Raw genomic sequence first — 24484 nt, 5'->3', positions numbered from 1 at the left:
ATTCTGCAAAGTGTGGAGTTGGATATGCAACACCTGCATTAAAACATGCAAGTTAATAAAAATGATGAATTGTAGCCAGTGAATGCCGTTTTCATTGCACAAACTAAAGTTCGAACACAAATATAAAGTCCCAATATTACTACAAATTGATTACTCTTATTGCAAATTATTATTTTTCAGAGCAATGCTGTTAACCATGTCTTAGCAAAGCAACTTGCCAATAACACCAACACATTAAAACATAATAAGACAAAAACTATAGATTGCAGTGATGTTATGCCATCAAAACTTGTAGTGTAGAAGTTCAATAATTTCAGCATAATTTGAAACCAAAACAACAACTTTTTAAAATTGAAAATTCCTTTTTTGTTGCGTGGTTTGTTAGTTTCATCAGAAACAATGAATAACACAATATTTTATTTTTGGGAGTTCCAAGTTAAATTACTTTGAATAACACAATATTTTCGTCAAAGGAACATTCCTCTAAAGCAGTGGTCTTCAACCTTTTTAGCGAAATTGCCCCCCTTGCTAGGGCACTGGTTCAAAATCGCCCCCCATTATAGTGTTATTTTTTATTAAAGCTCTTGACTCTTCAGCATTTGCGTGCAATTAGTTTTACAGAGCACCACACAAGCTCATGTTTACAGTTAAAACCCAATTTAATTGCTACAACAACACTGAATTTCAAATTCACCCAATTCTAACGCATCTAAGCAAAGTTTGTGACGTCATAGACAAGATAACATTGTACGATTATGCGCAAACAATAGCCATTTTTTGTTATTTTGATTGAAAATTATGGGGCATTACTCGAGAGAAGATTTTGTCAAGTCTTTGGTAAAATTGTCTATTTTCCGCTCTTCTTGCATCGTGCAACTTTAGCATGGCAATATGGTTAAGTTTTGAACTCTATCAACTTTACAACACGTATATATATATATATATAAAATATTCTTTCAAATATGTTTTGTGTTGTTAAGCGCCCTAAATCGCGATTTGCACTTATGTACAGTAAAGCGCAAGCGTTTTGGTAAAAAATGCATGAAGAGAACAAGTTATAAACGTTTTTGACGCTTGGTTGTTCGGCTGTCTATGTAGTTTGGTATAGGACAGGGGTGGGGAACCTGCGGCCTAAAGGCTGCATGTGGCCTTTTGGGGTAGTAAGTGCGGCCTTCGATGTCAAATACTCTAAAGACCTTGACATTGCACGCTACATCGAAAAAAAGAAATATGTGAAACTGCTGTTTTTATTCACCTTTATTTTCCTTTCTTAGGTTACTATAAACAATTCTTGTATATTTTTATACAATCAGTATATTTGAAATCGCCCCCCTTGGAAGTAAAATCGCCCCGCATAACCTAAAATTGTCACTATCGCCCCTCAATGGACGAAATCGCCCCTGTTGAAGAACCCTGGTCTAAAGCCACAACTTTTGTAGTGCAAAAAAACCATTGTGCGTTTTGTATTTACTTACACTGAAGTTTTCTATTTATTGAATATATAGTTTTTAATATATGTGCTTATTTTATGTGTGTATATGTGCTTATTTTATATGTATGTGCTTATGCCTTAATGATATAAAAAGCAGTGCCACTATTCTTTAACTTGTAGGTTAAAAATGAAGTCAAGTTAGGCAATCCAACAAAAACAGAACTCACATGTTACCATATGTCCAAAGCAGTGGTTCTCAACCAGAGTTCATATCCTTCGAGGGGCATGATCTGTATTCCAGGGGTCACTGGTGTAGGCTCACTATAAACATCCACCAAAAGTCAGTGAACTATTTTCTTTAAAAATGCTTAGAATTATGTGTGTGTTGTAAATGATTTAGTTTCCTAATTTAATCTAGTTCCGATGCTGTTGGTCAATATTGAGGTTTATTTTGGGCAAAAAACTTATCCTGATAGATCATGGAATTTATAATGTGGTTGAGTTTGCTACATACATATTTTGGGCAGGGGGGATTAGGTCCTACGGAGTTTTTATAGAAGGCCACGAGGCCCGAAAATTACTTTTTAGGGGACCATGGTGCATAAAAGGTTAAGAACCGCTGGTCTAGAGTAATAATTAAATAGGTGGTAATTGCTGATATTGAAAACATTTGGTTTTTAAACTGCACATAAGTTGCAATAGTTGTGAAGCTGAAAAATAGTTTGTTTGTTGACAGCTATATGTGCTACAATTGCATCCTGTTATGAGAAAGGAAATCATAAGAAATTAACTTTGGAGCATTGTGAGTAAACACAACTATGTTCATGTCAACTGTTTCAACCATCACATGTATTGTTTAGTGAAACAAGAGTTGGTGGTTCAAATCCCAATTCAGTAACTAAAGTTGTGCAGCAGTTGAAGCAACTTATATTTAGGGAAACTGATTTGTCACATGCAACACATTTCAACTGCCGAAACACAAATGTAAGTTAAAGAAAGTTTACACAAGTGCTTGATATAAAGTTTCTTACCTATATCTGGTGTAATCAAACCCCAAGCACAATGGGGCAAACAAAAAATGTGGATTACTGAGAAACAATGACAAAACACAAAATTACATTTTTCAGAAACATGATGAAATCTATGTTTAAATTTTGAAAAAATCAGTGATAAGAGCTTAAAATTTTGCTTAAAGATGTGGTTCAGGCAAAGGTTAAAAAATACTACTTGTAGGAAAAGCTGTAAGACAAATTGCTATAATTTGATTTTAAACTTGGTTATTTAAGATATTTAAAGCAACAGCAAAACTTATTATGACCCAGCATATACTTAACTTTTGATGATTATGAATATTTAGATTTAATAAAATTACTATTCGTAATTTCAGGTCTGTTACACATTTAATTGTTTAATTTTGCGAGCAGCAAAAACTACACAGCTATTAAATACTCTATCCTACTATTATCTGACACAGTCATTTGCAAACTTACAGGGCTATAAAACATAATAAAACACTTAACAACTGTTTAACAAGTTTGTTTTGTGCAAGACAAACACTTGCTACTTCTTATTGTTAATAAAAACCACACAACAATTAACTATTAATACCTCATCAATTGTACAAAGTTGAAATTCTTTAACTTCGCCATCAATGACCTTCGGAACAAAATCAACTGGAATTTCAAGGTCAAAACAATACTGGATGTCTGGTTGAATTCCTCGCTCATCTTCCTAAATGTAACTGATCAAACCGACAGACACAACTTTGTCAGCTAGTTCCAGAGGCAAGCCAGCTTCTTCATGGGATTCTTTAACGATTGTCTCTCTGATTCCGAGACCAGTTCCAATCCCCCCTGCCACCATATTGTCAAGTTTGCCAGGAAATGCCACTTTTGTGTTGGACCTGAAATTAAAATAATAATCTTTGTTTGTTAAGCAATATTTGCAAGCAGTATCGATTTATCAAAAGCATTTTTAATCTGCCCCCTCCAGACATAAGATCAGTGATTTATTCAAAGGCTCTCAACAATGGCTGAAGCAACCATTATACATGCAGGCTGCAGAATAAAGGTTTTTCAAAAATAAAACCTGTTGCAGTAACAGAAGTTACAGAACTGTTTGCGTGATTAAAATTATGTGATCCTGTCAAAATCTTAGTGTAAGGATTTGTGAGATGACACCAAGGCTTTCCTTTAAGGGACATGGTGTAATATCTTCAACTCTTTGAAATATCAAAAACTGCTCCTTTTTCCGAACAAAAAAACAACAACTTACATTTTGATTTGTGTGGCCTGTAGTTGAAACCCAAGAACCACATTCTTGCATCTGTGGCTTACAGTTGTACTAGACGACTTTTTCTAAACTATGTTGACACCTCCTAACACTCAAAATTTTAGGTCGTTATTGGAAAAAATAAAAACAAAAACCATGAACAACCGTCCATAACCTCATTAGTACAAAGTGCAAATTCTTTACCTTTGCTATTTGCACCAATTCTGGGGACAAAACTCACGGGAGTTCGTACAGCAACTTAAAAATAAAAAACAGTGCTCAATGTGTACAGTAACTGACTAGGTGATTTTTTAATTAGTTTCATGTAAAGTAAACCTTCCATTTTGCTTCATATCAGATTAGGTTTTATTTAGGGGGTGAACCTTAGGTAAAACCCCTAAGTAGTATTTACGAATAATTGCATTTCGCTGATTGGAATTAATGGGGCATACGTCACTTCCACATTTTAAGTTCAGTTTAATTTGCTCGCGAAAAACCATTAAATACTTGTTTGTTTTATGTTTTTCTACGATATTTTTGTAAAATTCTGCAGTAAAAAGCTTCATAGCAGCACAATTACCAAGTCTAAAATTTTACCTTTTTATGGTCAGGTCAAACTAAGTTTAGAATCAATACATGCTTGGTGATTTGGTGTTGAAAACTTCTGTCTAACACCTTGCAAATAAGCCTGCTGATCAGTATGTTGGATGTTCATATAAGCGTCACTGGAGTTGCAATACTCGTCATTATTTTGCTGCTGGTTCTTATTGGTCTTCTCTTTTACTTGTATCCTGTAAGTATGTTTTGCTCACATCTTTTTATTTTGTTGCAATTTAGCCACCAGTTTAGTCACTTTATATTGTTTTTAGGGTTCAACAAGGCTTACCACTATTCCTGGACCTGATGCTTCAGATGCAAAGTAAGAATAATTTTCCTGGACATTTGATTTATTTTATGTTTTTAAAGCCTGTTTTTAAAAGAAGATTTTATCTTATCTAAAAGTGCAAGTTCAAATTTTTTAACACAGTAGTTTCCAAACTATTCTGCTTGTACACTTGTAACAACTTGCTGAAAGCACAAATTTGATTTTTGCAAAACATTGTACTCCAATTCATGACGGGATACCAATTAAGATTAGGACTTCTCAATACAAAATGACCAGTTTTTAGGGTGCTTGATGAATACAGCAATAAATATTAACATGTTACGCTTTACAGACACTTTAATTCATTGTCACCGTAAACAGTGACATCCTAGCTAACGGAAAACGTTTTTTATCAAAAAGTAAATTTTACCAACTTTAAAAGAGTCAAACTAATATTGCTAAATGATTATTTCTAAAAATCCTTGTTGTTGAAGTCAGCATCCAAATATCACTCTTGTTACAATCGGACCGTAAGGGCGAATGCAGAAACCTGGATTATCTTTAGTCACGGGTTAGCGCCAATCGAGGCTCAGCTGATCTCCTGAGCCTATGCCTGGCTCAGCGGTATACAGAAACTCAAGTCAGGCTCGGCTCAGCCAAGCCGAGGATTTGGTCTGACATGCACCAAGACCTGCCCAAGTGGAAATAACAATCGCTATGCAAAAATCAGCGGCTCAGCGAGCTAAACAGATCTGCCAGGATTACAAATCCACCCAACTGTTAAGCCAGGCTCACGCGCTAAGCCAAGTTTCTGCATACGGATCAACAGACCGTGATGTAGATAATCCAAGGCTCAACGTTAATCCAGGTTTCTGCATTCGGCCCTATTAGTTTCAATTCCGTAACCTTCTACAATTTTCTGTATTAAAAAAGTACACTTATTTTTAATTCATGCCAAATGCTGATCATGGAAACCATTAATTTTGTAATCAATCTTTACAAGGTGTAGTTTTTGTTATGGTATTATTAGTTTGAGATTAGGTTTATCTTTTATCTGCAGGGAGGGTAACCTGAGTGACCTTGAAAGGTCAGGCTCCTTACACGAATATTTACGAGAGATTCACTGTGAATTTGGAGATGTGGTCGCATTTCGACTGGGACCCAAACTTGTTGTGTCGACTTGCGACTTGAAGCACTTTGCACCCAGATCACAAGTATTTGAAATACCAGGTAAGTGAAATTATAATTGTTTTTGTTCTTGACTCGAGAACCCATTTGTTTTTTGGTGCCCTCCTATTTTAGGAAACCGCTAAACAGTGACAATGTGATGAAGTGACAATGAAAATAAACTTGACTTTGCATGGCATATTTATTTTACTCAAAGTGTAACATAAAGGTTAAGATGAACATAAATTTCTAGCCTATGCCTTGCCATATGGTTGTGAACGCTTGGTGACCGGCTAATTCGGTGGCACCTTTAATAGGTTGGCTTACTGTTATGTAACATAAAAGCGGATTATTGTTCTACACATCAGAACTTTATAGTTCTAGTTGTTTTTATCCATCGAACAGTATTTATTAACTATCATCCAACATTACACTTTTGAGCCATGAAAGGTTTTTAAGTGTGCCACAATTTTTTTAGTTTAAAGAGCATAACTATTAGTTGTTGTTGTTTAACCCAATACCAAAGTGTGGTGGAGCATGACAATCTAAAATCTCATTTTAATTTTGTTTGTTACCAAACACAATCAATTGAGTTGAAGCCCAGGAAATGTACTTCATTATAATTTTTGACACTATGTCAACGACACTATATTCTTATGTGACTATCTTGTTTGCCCAAAACTGGCCTTCAATCATCTTGTTGCTTGATAAACAGTGTTCAGTTGATACAAGTTCACTGATTGTTTTAGTTTTAATTTTTGACAAATTCAGGCAAAACCAACATAATATGTACCAACTATTTCATACCAGTTGATTGATTGTTTTTGTTGTAAAGGTTTTTTGTTTGATGATTGGAAACGTCTTGTCGGTGATCAGAGTTTTTTGTTTGCAACTAGATTAAATGTTTTCAAAACAAGGGATTTCTTGGACTTTAAAGTGAAATCTGCGGCAAGAGAGGAACACGCTAAAACCTTCAGATCGGTAAGTTGTCTTTTATTTTTGCATTCTGTATTTCAGCTTGATACAAGTGTGCTTACTATTTGCTAATTAACTGGGAGTTACGTTAGGTATCAACTTTATTATGGTAATGTTTTTATCAAACAGACTTGTTCATTTCAATGTTGAAAAATCATTTAGGTTACATTTTCGCAATGGGCATTGGGTAACAGCTCAGCTCATTATGATGAAGAAGGATTGTTTTAACAGTTTTGCACAATAGAGCCTAATCTTGCCGTCCTTTGGTTTAAAAATGCCACTTGTAATGTGTGCTCAGTAATGTTAACTTCTCAAACAGGGGCTGGCAAACCCCGCATGCCAATTTACTTGTTGTATCACTATGGTAATTTTCTTTGCATGCCAGCTTTTTTGTGTAATAATAATACATGCAGCAATCCAGTAAGCACATATGTTTGTGTGTGTAAGTTTAGTCAACTAAACCAAGTCCTATATTCTGTTTTAAATTCATTTTGCAGATGCCAACAGTTTAGGATTTGAATATTTTATATTCACTATCCTAACTAGTGTGCTTTATTCTTTAGTTGTCAAAAGAACTTGTCCAAAAATGGGTGAAAATGCCTGAAGGAGAACACATTCCCTTGACTCAGCACATGCGAGGTTTGGCAGTGAAAGGTGTCTGCTCCATGATGTTCGGTGATCACTTGAGTAACAACGAGCAAATTATCAAACTGCATAAAACATGGGAGTTGGTAAGTCCAAACAAAATCTATTTGTAAAAAATAATAATTTTTAAACTTTTTTTATCTCTCAATGCAATAATAGCTGTTACTCAAAATACATCGGACTGCATAAACAGCCCCGATGCATAATACTTATGATTTCATAAAGACCCACTTGCACATTTGGATAAAATAATGCAACACTGCAAACAGTTAATATGAACATAATTTCATAACTGGTACCTGCCCTTAAGCATCTATGCAGACCAGCAATTAAAGCACACTAAAAAAAATCACAGTATGCCAGGCCCATTAAAGGCATTATACTGAATCAGCCAGTCACTAGCCATTCCTCCCATATGGCAAGGTGTAGGTTCGAAAAATCTAGCCTGCGGTGGGATTCGAACCCACAACAGGAGTCTTTCCAGGACTCTTGCTTTACCATATAGGCTACACAGGCTTAGTAGTGAACCTGTCAAAAGTCGAAGCACAATCACCATTGCCTTGTATGCTGCACATGTCAGTAATTTTGAACATTGCAAGCTTATTTTTCCCCAATGCTATTTTTAACATGACCAACTGTTTAAACACCCTTTTTTCCAAGATTATATTTTACTCACTGTTTAATGTTCACCATTTAAACTTGCTCTCATTATCAAGCAATACTACAAAAAATAAGTTGTAAACTAATTTTAATATCTATTTAAATTTTTAGTGCTGGACTGAGGTTTTGGCAATTAGCAAAAAAGAACCAACAAAAGAAAGTAAAGAAATCAAGAAAGGTAACATAAACTAATATTGATGCAGAGTTTTTAGAAACATATTACATCATCCTTAACAATTTTCATTCTTATGTCTTCATATTTGCTAAATATCCACATCGTTTGGTGTGTTCTCTTCCTTACGGCTCTTGAAACTACGTGGCTTTTTTTCCTGTCAAACCCCACCCTTTTTCCTAACACGGGTGGTTAGATTCGAGGGCCCCCTCAACTGGTTCTACTAACGTCCCCACAGTCATGTACAATGTGCCAAACTCACTTTCTTAAGAGCCCCAGTCACATAGCGCCTTTTAATACGGTGTAGCTGCGGCTCATTTACCGTAATTTTCCGTGTATAATGCGCAAAATTTAATTAATTTATTGTCCTAAAATGTAGGGTGCGCATTATGCATGGGTACAACAATTTTTGAAGAAAATCTGCCTCGAAATAAAACTTGAAATCAGACCTTTCTTCTTGTTTGTTGTCAATCGCGCATCACATTTAGCCATCCTGCCCAACACACTTAGTCAGTAAAATTCATAATTGACGACACATCGTTTGATGCGATTGTGCAATCCTTGATGGTGTGTTATTGTCAAATACTGCACACTGCCCATTTAGCGACAACGTAAATGGGGTGATATCATTGCCGATATGCAACGGATCGAACTAAAATTTTGCATATAAGTTTGAATTTAATTATTCTGATTTTTAGGTATTTTAATCTGACACATATTAAACTTCATTTGTGTTTTAAAAATAAAAATGTTCTCTGCAAGTATTAAGATCGGTTCCGCTTGAACACGACCAGTAAGATCTCGTTTGCTGTCACGATGTACCCTACACAAATCCTAAACATTTTTCGCTATCGAGTTTGCGAGCGCATGCGCAGTGATACTGACCGGCAGAATAACATCCGGTTGTTTCAAAAGATGATCTTTTTTCTGAAATAATTTTACGTTTACGGATTTAAGAGCAAAAATTTGGGTGCGTATTATACATGGGTACAGGCTTTTTTCCAGCATCGACATGCCATTTTTAGGGTGCGTATTATGCACGGGGGCGCACTATACTTGGAAAATTACGGTAATCATGATCCACTAATTGTGCTATCCACGAAGGGCTTGGGAACTGCCATGTTGCATTATTACAAAGCTTATATAGACAAAGCCTGCTTTTCGTATTTACTTCATTCTAATCCAATGTTGTGAAGTAAATAAAATCCATTCTTTATTGTAAGCCATATGTGGTTCAGAAATAAGTTTATGTAATGTATGCAAGCAAAATAATATTAAATGTGAATAACACAAAACACAAGTGGCGAAAAAAACAGCATGATATTAAAAAAGTGAGCCAATAAGTATGCCAACCAACAAGCAATCTGAAACAAGCGTTTTCCAGCTTAAACTAGTTGCGGCAACCATTGAAAAACAACAGTAAAAATGGCTATAGTATAGTTATTATTTATTTTATTACTCTTAAATCAGTCTGTGTTTTTGTTTGCAATGTTACACAGACTCATTTTAGTGTACTGAAAGCTTCAGTTTACAATGATAAATTTAAGTTTTAAATGAAACAAAAAACTGTTTTCCAGCTGTGAAAGAACTGAAAGAAATTTTTCAAGATGCAATCGACTCTCAATGGAAGAAGCAAAAAAGGTCTTCTTCCCTAAGCATCATCGATGGCCTACTTGCTGCATCAAATGACATTCTCAGCGAAGAACAAATGCTCTCTGATGTCATCACAAGCTTTTCTATTGGGATCCAAGTCACTACAGCAGGTGTGTGAAGATTGAAGCACAAGTAGTTATTATATATTTTAATATTCCATTCAGCGTGCCTTTATCAGGGTAACAACATACTACAAATCATGAATTAGAATTCATAAGTGCTTTTTAGAAGTTTACATACTGTTGTTTTTTTAGTGTTGTCCTGGGTGATGTATTTTATTGCAACAAACGAAAAGACACAGAAAAAAAATGCAACAAAATCTTTCTGATGTAAAATCACTGGATTTGATGCCAGACACAATTTTTGACAATAGGTCAGTTTCTACTTTTAGTTTTCGTTCATCACATTGTGTTTGTTGTTTCTATCTTCAACACTTTCATACACTAAGCATCACCACTCATGTTATGAAATCAAATGTGGTACTATATGAAGCAGATTTTAATATTTCCTTACCTACAGGTTTATGAAAGCAACACTGAAAGAAACTGTTCGCTGCAGCGAAATGTTTTCAATGGTTGCCCGGCAACAAGACATGGACACTACTATTGATGAACACGTAGTTGAAAAAAATGTAAGCTACTTTAAGAACATTGAACTGATGTTTTCCAACAGTATGTTGTGCAACTGTGTTTTGGCAATTAACGCTTATATTCCATGTTAGGAGTTGGATTCTGTTGTAGTGGTAAAATCCCTTGTATATTTCTGTTGCATATTTTAAGGGATTTAACATGGTCTAAAACTGCAAGCCGACTTAGCCCAATTAGCCTGCTTAACCATCGCTTAGCCCAGTGGTTTTCAAACTTTTTTATTGTCGAGGCCAAATAGTATTTTTTTAAGTGTCCAGGGAGCCGCAAAAAACGAAACCTTGAGAAAATCACTAAAGAATATTACTTTGAAAACTAAAATAGCAATGTTCGGTGGTTTTCTGAGGTATGGTGATAGCCGCTAAGTAAGTTGTTGGGAGCCGCATGCAACCCTAAGAGCCGTGTTTGGCTTAACCCGTTTAGTCAAAAAGGCGATTCCCCCACCGCTAAAACACATGCCGGCTATTAGGGTTGGGGTAGGGTATTATCTTTAATATTTCAATACAACTAACTTTGAAACTTACGGGGAGGGAATCCCCTATACAAGGGCTAAGCGTAGGCTACGCAGGCTAAGCGAGCTCGCAGTTTTAGACAGTACCCGATTTAACAAAGGTCACCATATTGATCAAGTCTTAGTGGATGTGTTGGGATAAAATTGTCAAAACCTTTATTAACTAATTTATTTTTGTTTTTCTGTTGTGCTGTAAAGGTTCCAATAGTCCTGTCACTGCTAAGTAAAAAACTGCAAATAATGGACAACTTGGTTACATTAACTCTCCAGTGATCAACATTAGACTTAGCATGACATAATTTTTGCAACATGACACAGCACTTCTTCACTTTTTCAGACTCCAGTTACTGAAGCAGTTTCTGTTGCAATGAAGCTTGAAAAAATATGGACCAATCCTTGTCTGTAAGTTGTTTGCCATCAATGCACACATAGTAAGGGTGCCGTCTAAAACTGTGAGCCCGCGTAGCCCACATATAGCTCGTGTAACCCACTTAACTTGCTTAACTCACTTATAGCCTTTTGGCTGTATTTAGTCCGCTAATCCCTTGCTTAGCCCCTGTTATGGACCTATCAAGTCTGCTTAGCCCCTGTTATGGATATGTTTAGTTCGCTAAGCCTTCGCTTAGTCATTGTGCATTGGGCTTGTAGTTATAAACATTACCGCAAATAATAACACTTTGTACAGAATTTAGGGCTCAAACACCTTGATTAGTTAATAAATAAATGGTAACTAGTTGTTTATAAAAAAATTTAGTTATAATTTTATTGCATGGATCAAGTTCATTTGTTACATTATTCTGATTCTGATGATTTGGTTCTGTTCCAAAAAAATAAGACAACCTCATTCTATCTACTTACATTTGTTGAAATTTTTGTTAGCTTAGTTAGACTTAAATCTATAGTTACTAAAGAAGCTGAAAAGTGTATGAAAGCTTTTAAACCATAGCCATTACTCTTGACCTGATATGTGTTGCGTTGCCAACTTATAGTTTGTTGCATTTTTAATTTTGACCCATCTCGGTATCTTCAGAAAGACACAGATTTGCCCGACCCTCTCACATTTATACCCTTTGCATTTGCTGGAAGCAGAAGACAACCACAGGAAAGGTTTGTGAAAATTTGTAAAACCTCCATCTGGTTATTTGGGATTAGTTAACCAAACTGATTATGGTAAAAAAGTTTTGTTGGCAAATCCACATTTAAAATTGATGGTAAAAATATTGTGAATTTAATTTCAACAAAATTTATTTTTAGTTAAAAACCTGTTTAAATGTATAGTTTTATGATCAATTTTTTTTCATTTTTTAAAATTAAAAGCCCTTTTAAGTGTAAGGAATGTTTGGGGTGCATTCTAGAGTAAAAATGAAATGACTGGCCCATTTCTGATACAAACTAGACTTATTTCATTATAACAGTTGCAATTGTGATGCTTTACAGCCTCGTGTATCATCTTGCTGCCATCACTGCTGCTTCAGTGTTTTCTGATCTGAGCGTCTCACTGGCTGGAAGCGAGTCCGACTTTCTCGAACCAAGCTACGAAAACTTTGTTGCCATGCCGACCAAGGACGAAATCTGGATTGCTGTTTCGAAACGAAGTCCGAATGTTGAATCGTTGGGGTCAGGCTGAAGAGGCCAGAATTTTTATGGGGTCAGGATTATGTGTTAAACCTGCATAATATCTGGCTTTTCTAAACATACATAGTAAATCATAAACAATATTTGTTCTTTTTAAATTAAGAGGATAACTTTACAGATTTAGTAAATTTACCTACTTTCTGTTATATTCGATGGTTTTATTCAAAAATGAAGCATAAAACATATCAAAACGTATAGAATTGATTATCAACAAGTCAGCTTATATTACGGTGGTATGTTGTTTCAATAATGCATTGTTTATTGCTTTGAATCTCTTTAATTCTGTCTATAATGAATGTGTTGGTGCAATCATGGAGCTTTAGTATACCAGGATATCCAGAAATTAAAGCGACCACAATACAGTAAATTACAAACAACATTTATTTGGTTTAAAATATGGAAGTAACTTTTGAGATTTGTTAAATTAATCTACTTTTTGTTTTGAAGTACTATGCTAACTAGTGTGCTTTATTCTTTAGTTGTCAAAAGAACTTGTCCAAAAGTGGATGAAAATGCCTGAAGGAGAACACATTCCTTGACTCAGCACATGCAAGGTTTAGCAATGAAAGGTGTCTGCTCCATGATGTTCGGTGATCACTTCAGTAACAACGAGCAAATTATCAAACTGCATAAAACATGGGAGTTGGTAAGTCCACACAAAAATCTGACATGTTTGTAAAAAGTGAAACAGGACAAAATGTTGCCTTGATTGAAAACTTCTATACATCACTCACTGAAACTAGCCTAATTCTGGGTCCCCTTCCCTAAAGAGGCCATGTATTGTTTTACTATGTATTTTTTTCCTTCTCATGTTGGTTTGTTTGATAAAGGTTGATTGGTTTCTATTTTTAATTGTGTTCCAGACGTCTGTGGCCCCCTACCGACCCCCAATGGGTTTAAATTGCAATCGGAAACTTGACATTTAAACTAAAATCGAAAAAAATGGACGGAAAGACAATAGCCTTGCCTTCGTTTTCGGTGTTGCAAAATCAAAAACTCCTAGAATCAAACGCTTTGGCCGTCTACCATAAGAATGTAACTTACTGACTTGTGGCAATAAGTGACATTTTAACCGATATTTTTGTGTCAACGTTGTCAAATATTAACACAAAAATTAACATCTCACAAACTTATTCCTGTGTTTTTCCGAAGATATCCGATGTTTTCCGATCTTCCACGACACGATTTGTTGTCGGAATTAGTCGATCCTCGTGTTACTTCGATCCGCGCAACAACGTACGGAAGTCAACCACAGCACACGCGTCACCTTCGTTGCCAAGACGACCAATAGATCAATCACTGCATTTGTTGCTAGGGTAACCGTTACAACGGCTCAAAACTTTTGCTGCCTAAGCTCAACATTTTTTTACGATTTTAAATCTTCCACGGCAAATTGACAAACAGTAAATGTTTAACATTTTATTTTCCACACAGTTTCTAACATTCACAGACCAACATAATTTGTTTGTAGTAAGGCGCTGAAATTAATCTAAATATTCTAGTATCAGTTGATCTCCATGCCAGGAGTACATTGTTTCGTGTATATGTCTCCCATTTACTTGGCATCTTGCGCTAATTTGCTCTTCAACTGTTTTCCTCTTGAACTTTTACCGTTGCTTCTGTCTTCGTTGTCCGAAATACAAACCTCTAAAATGGAATCGAACAAGTCTTTGATATTCCGTATATTGTAATTACAAACCTAAATCAAAGGCAAGCATTTTAACATGCAGACTTTAATTTTGGTTATTTGCATCACAGGTTTTTATTTCACTAACCGCCGTCAGTCCACCAAGTTAAAATAAAGTGCATTGCACTGGGCCGCGTGCGTTTACTTGTGAACATATAATTGACCACGTCTACAATCTAATCTCTGAGCATTTTTAACCAAATGGCCATAATCTCCGCAAAGAACGTGATTTAAAGATGAGGTTGGAAGCAAAACCTGTGAAAATTGAATAAGCCACTCAAAATCGGGTAACAAAAACATTGTTATTCTTCAAAATGGAAAAAGCATTAGCCTACACTTTTTCAAATATTTGTTTTCAAACGATCTGTAGGAATCCACGTCAAACATGAACTAGAAAACAAACGATACATATTCAATTTAATCAATACACACAAGCAAAACAAAGTATATTTTAAAACTCGACAGGAACGATTTTTCAACATAGAGCATTTCTATGAGCTCAGAATTATGACGACATTGGGTTCTTATAATGCTATAAAAATAGGGACAACACCGTTCGGTGCTATACCTATCAATCAGCGGTAGAGAAGGAGCTGATGTAAGTCCAATAAAGTTGCAGGAAAAATCGCGTATTCCTCCCATTCCTCCTCCTCTGAGGCAAGGTGAGCGCGAGGTTGCTGGAAGTCGATGCCCTTGCCAAGCCAAATCGCATTTTCGAGTGTTTGTGGTGAGCCCACAAACACAAAGTGTCGCGATAGCAGGTGGTCTTCGAGGTACAGCCGATGCTTCCACCGATATTTGGCTCTCCAATCAGGGCCGGACGTCGAGGAACTCTCCCGTTTGTTGTGCGTCCTTGGTCGCGACTTGTGCTTCGGTGCTAAGTCGTGTTGGCCGATAACGCCGCAAACGAAAGGACCAATGCCCGCTAGACGGTCGTGTGGGGACGATGTCTAGCTGTGGCGACGGTTTTGCGTTTGGCGTACGAGAGCGCGCTCCTGCGCAATTGCGACACCCCGTTGTCGCTGCACAACCACTTAATGTCACGGCGCTGCATTTCCATTCATTTGCTGACGCGAAAAAACGTTTTGTGTACGACCATTTGCAGCACATTGTGAGAAACCACAAACAGAAGTTGGTTGGAAGGATTGAAAAGGGGCAATTTTTCGTTTCTTGTTAGCTTTAGGACGCGAGGTCTTGCTGCACGAAGTCCGGCCGCGTCGCTGCTTTGCACTTTGCTTAGCGGTGACGTAAGAAGGCTTTCGTTGCGCAAGTACTATCTCCTCCTGACAAGCTACGGACCAGCTCCGCTCCTCTTGGACAAGGGAGGGCGCAGCGCTGGGGCTTTTTTGCTCCAGCGTTGCTCCCCTCTCTTGCTCAAGAAGCCGCCTAGCGGGATGCTTTTGCTCCCGCGATGGTTGGCTAATTTGAGCGGGCTTGGTAAAAAGAGCCTTGTGCTCTTTTTTCATTTGTATCATTTATCACCACCGCTGCTGCTGGCAGTGGAAAAATATTTTTGGGTCGTCCTAGCAGCAAGCAGCAACAGCGGCCAGCAGCGGCCAGCAGCGGCCAGCAGCGGCCAGCAGCGGCCAGCAGCGGCCAGCAGCGGCCAGCAGCGCAGCAGCAATCGCCCGTATATGTTCTCCTTAATCTCCACGCCCACGTGGGCACAGCCAACACCAACAACTCGACTTGCTACATGAGAGGAGCGGTGCCGAGCACAAGGCCCAGCACCGATCCTCTCGAGCAAGCCGAGAGGCCGACGCTGCAAACAGAAGCCAACTCGACTTGTCCCCGTTGCTACCGCCGAAACAGAATGCCGCCGTTGCTCGGGAAACCGGCGGTGAAGCCGATTCCCGAGCTCTGACGTCACCTGTGACGGAGCTGGGCATCTTTTGTTTATTGTAACGCCAATAAACGAAGCGATACGAAAAACTCAATGCGATAATAAAAACAAACAACGAAATCATCAGGCCGATGAATTTCGGGCACGTCACGCCTGACAACGCGGTGCCGTTACCCCTCGGGGTTGGTCAATAAGAGAAGAAGAAAGCCAGGGCCATTACTCCCCGCCTTGGCGGATATGCTTGGGCCCTGCGAGAAGCGGCGCGAAGTGAAAAGAAAAAGGTAAAGACGTCACGAGTACCCGACATAGAAATCGTAGTACGAATAACGAAAAATAAAACACGCACGCACGAATATAAAAAACAAAAAAAAAAATGACGTCACCGGTACACGACATAAAAATCGTAGTACAAGAGACACGCACGAGAAAATAGAGAGCGAAACAAACAAGGGTCACGTGAAGCACGCAAGAAAACAAAAACGGTTGAGAATTGTAAGGCAAAAAGACAGGGTCTTCGCTCCCCGCCGACGACGGGTATGCATTGACCCTGGGAGAAGGGCGAAGAGGGAAGGTAGAAAGGAGCATTGCATACACTACCGATCTCAAACATTAATTTTAGGGGGAAGATCAGGATTAGAACCCGTGATCTGTTTATTACGGGACTTACGCCGTTACCACTAGACTATTCAATGGTAGTGGGCAACGGTTCAAAATTGTGGGCTTTTTCTCGTGGGAATTATCGGGAGGGGGAAACAAAAGAAACTATACTGTTAAGAAATGGAAAATACAAAGTCAGGGTCGTCGCTCCCCACAATTGGTGGATATGCTTGACCCTGGGAGGATGCGAAAAGAGAGAAGTAGAAAGCAAATTCATGCAAAAGTATCGTATTTTATGAAACTGAGAACTCCATATCGGGGTTTCTCGAAAGCGAAAATCGTTTCGACGCGGTCCGGACACCGCTGCCTAATTGAATAATACGCATGGCGCACAAGTCACCATGGTTTCGCCACTAGTCGTTTGTGGCGTGCATATATGCACACTGTTCAAGTACTCGGTGGAAGCGCTGCGGGCCTGCAGCAAATAAATACGGTAAATGGAAACAAAATTTTTCAAAACAGGGTCAATGAAAAAAAAGTAACTGGGGATGTTTGATGTTAATCTATGACGCTCTCGGTTGTCTTTAGGAGTTGCAGGGTGAATAGAAAAAAAAAGGCAATACAGTAACGGAAAAAAGGAATTAGTGTAAAAAATTTGGCTGTGCGTGAGAAACAAACAAAATGGCGAAACAAAATTAAGCAGGTCGTCGAAGTTGGAATTTATGCAAATTAGTTCCTACGGTTGGTTGAGATCGGATTTTTATGTGACAACCGGAGACGTCCCTAGAAGCGTTAGTCTGCTACACCGTCAAATCCCTGAGGTCTTGAATAATATCCTTATGTGTTGTGTCAACCCTATTGTTTTCGACTGCAAGTCGATGTGCAATAGCTTTTTTAATGGTAGAAATTATGTGATGAGGTAAAATTTTTCTGTCTTCGTATTTTATGCGGTTTCTGGCTTTCCAGATGTGGTGCCGAGTGAGTGTAAAGATGTATACTAGGTGCTCTGTAAATATTTCAATGTTGGGTGGAATGATAAGTTTTATGATCATGTCTCCGCAGAGCGTGGTGTCAGTGTGTGTAATACGGTTTGTAAGGCGTTGTATGTAGTCCCGTACCGGGGAGAGTACGGGACACGAGGTGAAAATGTGAGTGGAGGTCTCTGGGCTCCTCCCACAGAATTGGCACAACGTGGTTGGGTCAAGAGAAAATTGAAAAAATTTGGAGGATACGGGTAGTACATCCCAAATAGTTCTGTAGTTGAACGACTTCATTGCGTTGGTGAGGATAGGGTGGTGAACATTGCCCCAGCGACGGTCGTGGGACGCTTGAGAGCCGCCCGCGCCAGGGATATTCGTTTGGGAACAGGTTATTAACCGATAAAGGGTACGGATGGATCCACGGACGAGTTGGTCAAAGGTTAAATTATATTTTTCAATAAGAGATAGGGTTTTACTATAGAAAGGTGAAGGACTAACAGCATGGGGATGGTTGTTGCGCAAGCGCAGATCAAACCGGTGGGAGAGCTGTAGTCCGATGTTATACTCGACCATGGCCATACCGGGGGAGGTTGGGGTGTCGTTCAATCTATGTCTACAGTAGGAAAATATAGGCTGCATAAAGAAAAGATCGCAGTAAAGTGGACAGTTCGCCACGTTGTAGCCTCCTCTGTCAAAAGGGAGTGCCAGAGTGTCAATGGGTATGATCAGTTTCGTGTTGTTCGTCATAAACACCTCGCACGCGCTATTCACCCTTCGCCTAAGGGAGTTGGGGATAGGGTATGTCGAGGCCTGGTAAGTGAGTAGGGGTAAAAGTTTGGATTTAGAGATTAATGATTTGGCATTCCAGGTGAGTATGTACCGAGTGTGGTAAGTCATAGAGGAACGGAATGTGCGATAGTGGGCACGCCAGCTCTCGGTTACGCTACCGGCATTGCCGATAACGGTCCCTAAGAGACTGATGTGGGATGACGTCCACTCAAGAGGTGGTAAAGAAGCCAATGGGGGATTTGGCTTGGTAAAGAGGCCTTTGGATTTCGACACATTAAGTGCTAGTCCAGAGGCCGAGTAAAGGAGTTCGAGATGCTGGAATGCACGTGTAACAGAGTAGGGATGCGTCAGGGTGAGGGTTGTGTCATCGGCGTAACTGGGGCACTTGATCACGTGTCTCCCAGGTACGTCGATGCCACGGACGCTTGTGTCTGCCATAAGGGCTAGTGAGAAAGGGGTTGCGGCGATTAGGTAGAGGAAGAGACTCAGGGGGTCTCCTTGCCTCACTCCTCTACCTACAGTGAACAGCGGGCTTTGGTGTCCATTAACTAGAACATTCGACTGCGCGTTTGTGTTAAGTGACTGAACTAGTTTTACAAAGTGTTCAGGGAAACACATTTTAGTCATAACCGAATAAAGCCATTCATGGTCAACTGAATCAAAAGCCTTCTCGAAGTCGAGCGAAATAATGAAAGCATCTGTGCCCCGCTCTATCGCATCACAATAGAGATCTCTCAGCAAAACAGTGGCGTCGGCAATTCGACGGGCGGGCGCAGCAAATTGTTGGGGGTGCAAGACCTTGTCCAGAAGCGCGCGCATGCGATTTGCCAGAATCTTGGTGTAGATTTTAAGGTCAGTGTTAAGCAACGAGATCGGGCGGTAGTTCTTCAGCAGTGTTGTGTCGTTTTTCTTATGGATTAGAGTAACTGTGCCACGTTTCATCTCGTCCGGGACGGTTCCCGACGAGTGTATCGTATTAATGACGTCAGTTAAATCCTGGCCAATGATACGCCAGCACGAGCGGTAGAACTCGACGCTGACGCCATCGGGTCCAGGGGATTTCCCCAACGACATTTGCATAATTGTGTTCAGCACTTCCTCAGCCGTTATGGGCTTACCTAGTGTATCATCATTCGAGTCAAGTTTAGGGGTGACGTGTTGCAGGAAGTGCTGCTGAGCTGCTGTACATGTAGGGCGTTTCGTGTAAAGTTTACTGTAAAAGGTGTGGGCGATGTTAAGCATCTCGTTAGTGTTTTCCGTGTGGCGACCGGAATCATCACACAGTTTAACAATACCAGTATTAGATCTATGTTCAGTGAAACGCTGAAAGAACTCCTTGGTACCCCGATCACCGCGGTCAAAACAGGAAGCTTGGGATTTTAAAATTTTGGCGCGAGCAGATTGTCGCTGGGTGTTGGCCGAAAGGCGTTTTAAAGAGAGGTATTCGGGGAGGAGGGTAGGGTCCCTTGCCAATTGCCCCCAAATAGCCGTAACCCTTTCCTCAAGCTGTTTGGCTTCCGTGTTTGCCTGTTGTCTGTTCTGTTGTGAGTGTGCTATGTTCATTAATTTAATGCGGTGTTTCATGTCGAGCCACCAAGAGAATTTATCCTTAAAGCAGGGGACCTGTAGCGTTCGCCACAAGGCCCACCTGCGTTCAAGTTCCTCCTGGAAGGCGTCTGTTGTGTAAGTGCTAGTGTTATTCTTCCAGATCCCCTTCCCCCTAGGGGGCTGAGGCTCTGTCCGAATCTGTAGTGTTATGATGTCGTGGTCTGAAAGTGAATTTTGTGTGCCAAATTCCGAAATGGGGTGCACATGAGATGAAATGTAAAATCTGTCTAGACGTGATTGAGTGTTATGTTGTCTACGTGTGTAAAAAATACGGTTGCCGTACAGCTTTCGGAAGGAATCCGACAACTGGAGGTTCTCAACAAGGGCGATAAGACCTGACAACTTTTCGTTACTACCACGTAAGGGGGGGAAACGCTCAAGTATCGGGTCCTGCACACCGTTGAAATCACCGGCCAAGAGAGTGGGATGCCTCGAGTAGGTGTAGGTATAAAGGGAGTCGAAGAAAGCATTCCTTAAGGGAGTGCTTTCGGTACGGTTAGGGGCATACACGTTTACGACGTGTATGATTGAATGGTAAAGTCTAATGTCGGCAGCCAAAATTCTACCGTTCCCATCCCCAGAGTGAGAAACAAAGCTAAGGGCGTTATGCTTTAGCAAGATCCCGACTCCGTTCTCCGATCGGGCCCCCGAAAGAGAAGACCAAAAAATCGCTTTATTCGGCTCCCATTCGACGCACCACCCACCCTCCGTCACAGGAGAACTATGCGTCTCCTGGAGGAGAATGATGTGGGCGTCTAACGACCGGAGGGATGACAATACAGCGGATCGCTTAGCTGGATCGGCCATCCCCCCGACGTTGAATGTGGCTATTTTTAGGAAATTCGCCATGACTATTGATATTGGCGTGTTACAACGGTGTATCAAAAAAAAACGCTTCTAGTCCCTAAACGGTATAGTTAAGAGCGTGCATGGGGAAAAACGTTTTACACTCAGAGCATTGGCTACCTTGCCCATCCCCTAACGGATGAGCATGGCCACACGAGCATTTAATGTAGCACTTTTTACAACCCGGGCAAGTTATGGCTTCTCCCTCTTTAGATAGAAGCGTGTCCTGCCCGCACTCACACGAAACGATATTGTGAAAATTTTCAAAACAGGCCCGCTTTCGGTCATCGCCAGAGTTCGACGACGACCTATCACGCTTATTAAGTACCGGTACCTTGTCCTCTCCGCTGGAGTCAGAGAGGTCTCTTGCAGCTTCCAAAAGGTCTTCGAGGATTCCCTCTTTCAGTTGGATTTCCTTCTCTTCGGCCGGGTCGGCCAATAAATCCACTTCTTTGTCTTCAGCCGGGTGGGCCAATAAATCCAAATCTTTGTCCAGTAAATCCAAGTCCGGATCCTGTGTTGGCGGGGAACTGGGCCCTGTTTTCCCGCCCGTAGGGTCGGGGGCACCCGAGGTACCACCCTCAGGATCAGGTGTGGGCCCAGATTTCCGCGGGGTTTGCTTCTTTGTCGCCCCGGGTTTCTTGGCTGCGGCACCCGAAGTGCCTCCCGCGCTCTTCTTTGGTTTCCGCGGCGGGTTTCGTTGTGGCCTTGGGCCAGGAGGGGCGGGGGCACCCGAGGTGCCGCCCTCCGGATACTGAAGATCCTTTCCTTTGTCGGGGGCACCCGAGGTGTCGCCCTCCGGATACTGAAGATCCTTTCCTTTGTCGGGGTCACCCGAGGTGACGCCCTCCGGATTCTGAAGTTTCCCATTGTCGGAGGCACCCGAGGTGCCGTCCTCCGGATACTGAAGTTTCCCATTGTCGGGGGCACCCGAGGTGCCGCCCTCCGGATGCTGAAGTTCCTTGTTGGCCTCTGTTGTTAGAGGCTCCAGTGCCTGTGCAACCAGGGTGCCTGTCTCGGTGGCACTGGACTTCAGGGGGTTGGCATTCGCGTTGCCGCTTTTCTTTCGGTTTCGGTGCCCCTGGACCACCTGAAAACCGTCGTTCTTCTCCGCCCGCACCGGGGTGGAGGTAGCCGAAGGTAGAGGCGGGCCCTCGACCGCTTCCTCTACCGAGTTTTCGGGGGTGTTTTCCCGGCTTTTGAGTGCCTCGCACTCGTCACGCATGTGCCCAAACTGGCGACATACGAAGCACTGCGGTGGTTGGTTGTCATATTCAATGACAAAGGCCAAACCACCCAGTCTGATTTTCGGACCAATTGGGCTTTCCTTGAGGTCAACCGTTTTTGTGTCGAAGGTTCGTTTGCCATCGTACAGGCCCCAACGATCCTTGACCTTCTCGTGCTTCTTGACCTCTCCGTGCTTACGTTCGATGTATGCACGGATTTCCTCGTTGGAGTACCTGGGTGGAACCTCCTTCACCCAAACCCGGGTCCACTCCGAGTCGTAGAGTTTTGCATACTCCACGTTGGGGTGCGACCCGAGTTTCCTTTGCAGCGTGCGCGCACCCTCCTTGGTGCGGCACGTGAAGTCCGTGAGCCCTCCACGGCGCTCGACGATGCCTTCGAGCTCCTGCGCCGGAAAGTTGACCTTTTTCAACAGTTCATAAATGAACTGTCGAGTCTTCCGGGCAGGAAGCTTGGCTAGTACTTCAGTCTCCCGACTGAAAGGTGGAAGGTTGCGGCTTGCAACGACATTCCACGCCTTGGCCATGGTCGAAACTCGTTCAAGCGGAACGGTGAGTTTCGACGTTAATTCTCCTTCAAAGGTCGACCTTGCAGCAGGAAGGTTCGACCGTGACGTCACTAGGTCGAAATCGACTTCGACTTGCTGTGACGACGTATCAGCAGTTGGGCCGGCGCCCTGCACGCTGGGTGACCGACTGGTCCTTTCCACGCAAGAGCCCTGAAAAGGGCTGGGAGCCCCGGACGTTCGTCGGTCTGGGATGGGGGTGGGTGGAAAAAGCGGGCCGGGGTGTCGTGGGTGCTGGTGTCGAAGGTTTGGGCTCTGCCTTACCGGGCTGGGGTCGCGCTCGGGGGCAGGCTTGGGGGGGCACAGGCCTCGTGTCCACAAGGTGACGCACGAGGTGGCCGGGGTAGCAGGTGGGGAGTCAACTACCCTTTGTGGTGAACACACGGGGTAGTTCGGGTAAGAACGTTTGCGACGGCAATAGAAGTCCGCACAAACGTTAGGCCTAACAGGGGTGGAAACAGTAGATGGGGTAAACGCACAGGGAGCCGAAATGACTTCTATTCGCGCCAGTTCCACGTGTAAATCTATTGACTTAACTTGCTGATGGCACGGATAAGGGGCAATCAATATAATACTGATGCTTACCTTATTCACATAGAGGGCTTGGTAAAAAGAGCCTTGTGCTCTTTTTTCATTTGTATCATTTATCACCACCACCGCTGCTGCTGGCAGTGGAAAAATATTTTTGGGTCGTCCTAGCAGCAACAGCGGCCAGCAGCGGCCAGCAGCGGCCAGCAGCGGCCAGCAGCGGCCAGCAGCGGCCAGCAGCGCAGCAGCAATCGCCCGTATATGTTCTCCTTAATCTCCACGCCCACGTGGGCACAGCCAACACCAACAACTCGACTTGCTACATGAGAGGAGCGGTGCCGAGCACAAGGCCCAGCACCGATCCTCTCGAGCAAGCCGAGAGGCCGACGCTGCAAACAGAAGCCAACTCGACTTGTCCCCGTTGCTACCGCCGAAACAGAATGCCGCCGTTGCTCGGGAAACCGGCGGTGAAGCCGATTCCCGAGCTCTGACGTCACCTGTGACGGAGCTGGGGACGAGCCGACGTTCCGTGTGTCGAAACACCCAGAACGAGCTTCACTCAAGCCCTAAAATTCGGGTTATTTCAATAGATGCACCCAACTTCCGTTTGTGGGTTTCGTGTGTGCGGGTACATTGCAATGCAATCACGTGATCGCAACGTTTGACACGGCAGCCACGTGAGTGACCACGAGGGCGTGGCAAAGGATGGGTCTGGTGCCTGTTTCGATGAGGGAAGCTGCCAGCCGAAACCCACAATCGATCAGCAGTTCGCGCACCACAAGACCTGCTGGACGATACTTAGTCGCTCGATTCGACCCGCTACGTCGCACGCCTTGCTGTTCTCGCTCCTCCCACTCCTCTTTCGGGGCAAGGTGAGCGCGTGGTTGCTGGAAGTCGATGCCCTTGCCAAGCCAAATCGCATTTTCGAGTGTTTGTGGTGAGCCCACAAACACAAAGTGTCGCGATAGCAGGTGGTCTTCGAGGTACAGCCGATGCTTCCACCGATATTTGGCTCTCCAATCAGGGCCGGACGTCGAGGAACTCTCCCGTTTGTTGTCCGTCCTTGGTCGCGACTTGTGCTTCGGTGCTAAGTCGTGTTGGCCGATAACGCCGCAAACGAAAGGACCAATGCCCGCTAGACGGTCGTGTGGGGACGATGTCTAGCT

General features: G+C 41.8%; 2 protein-coding genes and 1 pseudogene across 3 annotated transcripts; 1 reads left to right on the top strand and 2 right to left on the bottom strand.

Moving 5' to 3' along the window:
• Positions 1–1666: 1666 nt before the first annotated feature.
• On the bottom strand, positions 1667–3950 carry LOC145228313 (uncharacterized). Its single transcript, XM_080093333.1, is given in 3 exon segments — positions 1667–1753; positions 3041–3335; positions 3707–3950. Coding segments are annotated over 3 exon segments (300 nt in total). The 5' UTR covers positions 3709–3950; the 3' UTR covers positions 1667–1750.
• Positions 3951–4319: 369 nt separating this feature from the next.
• On the top strand, positions 4320–14288 carry LOC145230107 (cytochrome P450 20A1-like; annotated as a pseudogene). Its single transcript, XR_013860558.1, has 14 exons — positions 4320–4496; positions 4573–4622; positions 5629–5798; positions 6571–6716; positions 7274–7441; positions 8127–8193; positions 9765–9950; positions 10095–10213; positions 10360–10471; positions 11333–11397; positions 12001–12102; positions 12433–12643; positions 13110–13276; positions 13783–14288. The product of XR_013860558.1 is annotated as a cytochrome P450 20A1-like (transcript).
• Positions 14289–21028: 6740 nt separating this feature from the next.
• On the bottom strand, positions 21029–23381 carry LOC145229391 (uncharacterized). Its single transcript, XM_080094721.1, has one exon. It carries the CDS (start codon positions 22749–22751, stop codon positions 21039–21041), a length of 1713 nt encoding a protein of 570 aa, XP_079950847.1. The 5' UTR covers positions 22752–23381; the 3' UTR covers positions 21029–21038.
• Between the last annotated feature and the right edge of the window lie 1103 nt (positions 23382–24484).

Source organism: Phallusia mammillata, chromosome 5 (genome assembly GCF_965637545.1).
Source record: "Phallusia mammillata chromosome 5, kaPhaMamm4.hap1.1, whole genome shotgun sequence".
Taxonomy (NCBI): domain Eukaryota; kingdom Metazoa; phylum Chordata; class Ascidiacea; order Phlebobranchia; family Ascidiidae; genus Phallusia; species Phallusia mammillata.
The sequence above is the reverse complement of the archived record's forward strand: the minus strand, read 5'-3'. Positions and strand labels throughout refer to the sequence as shown.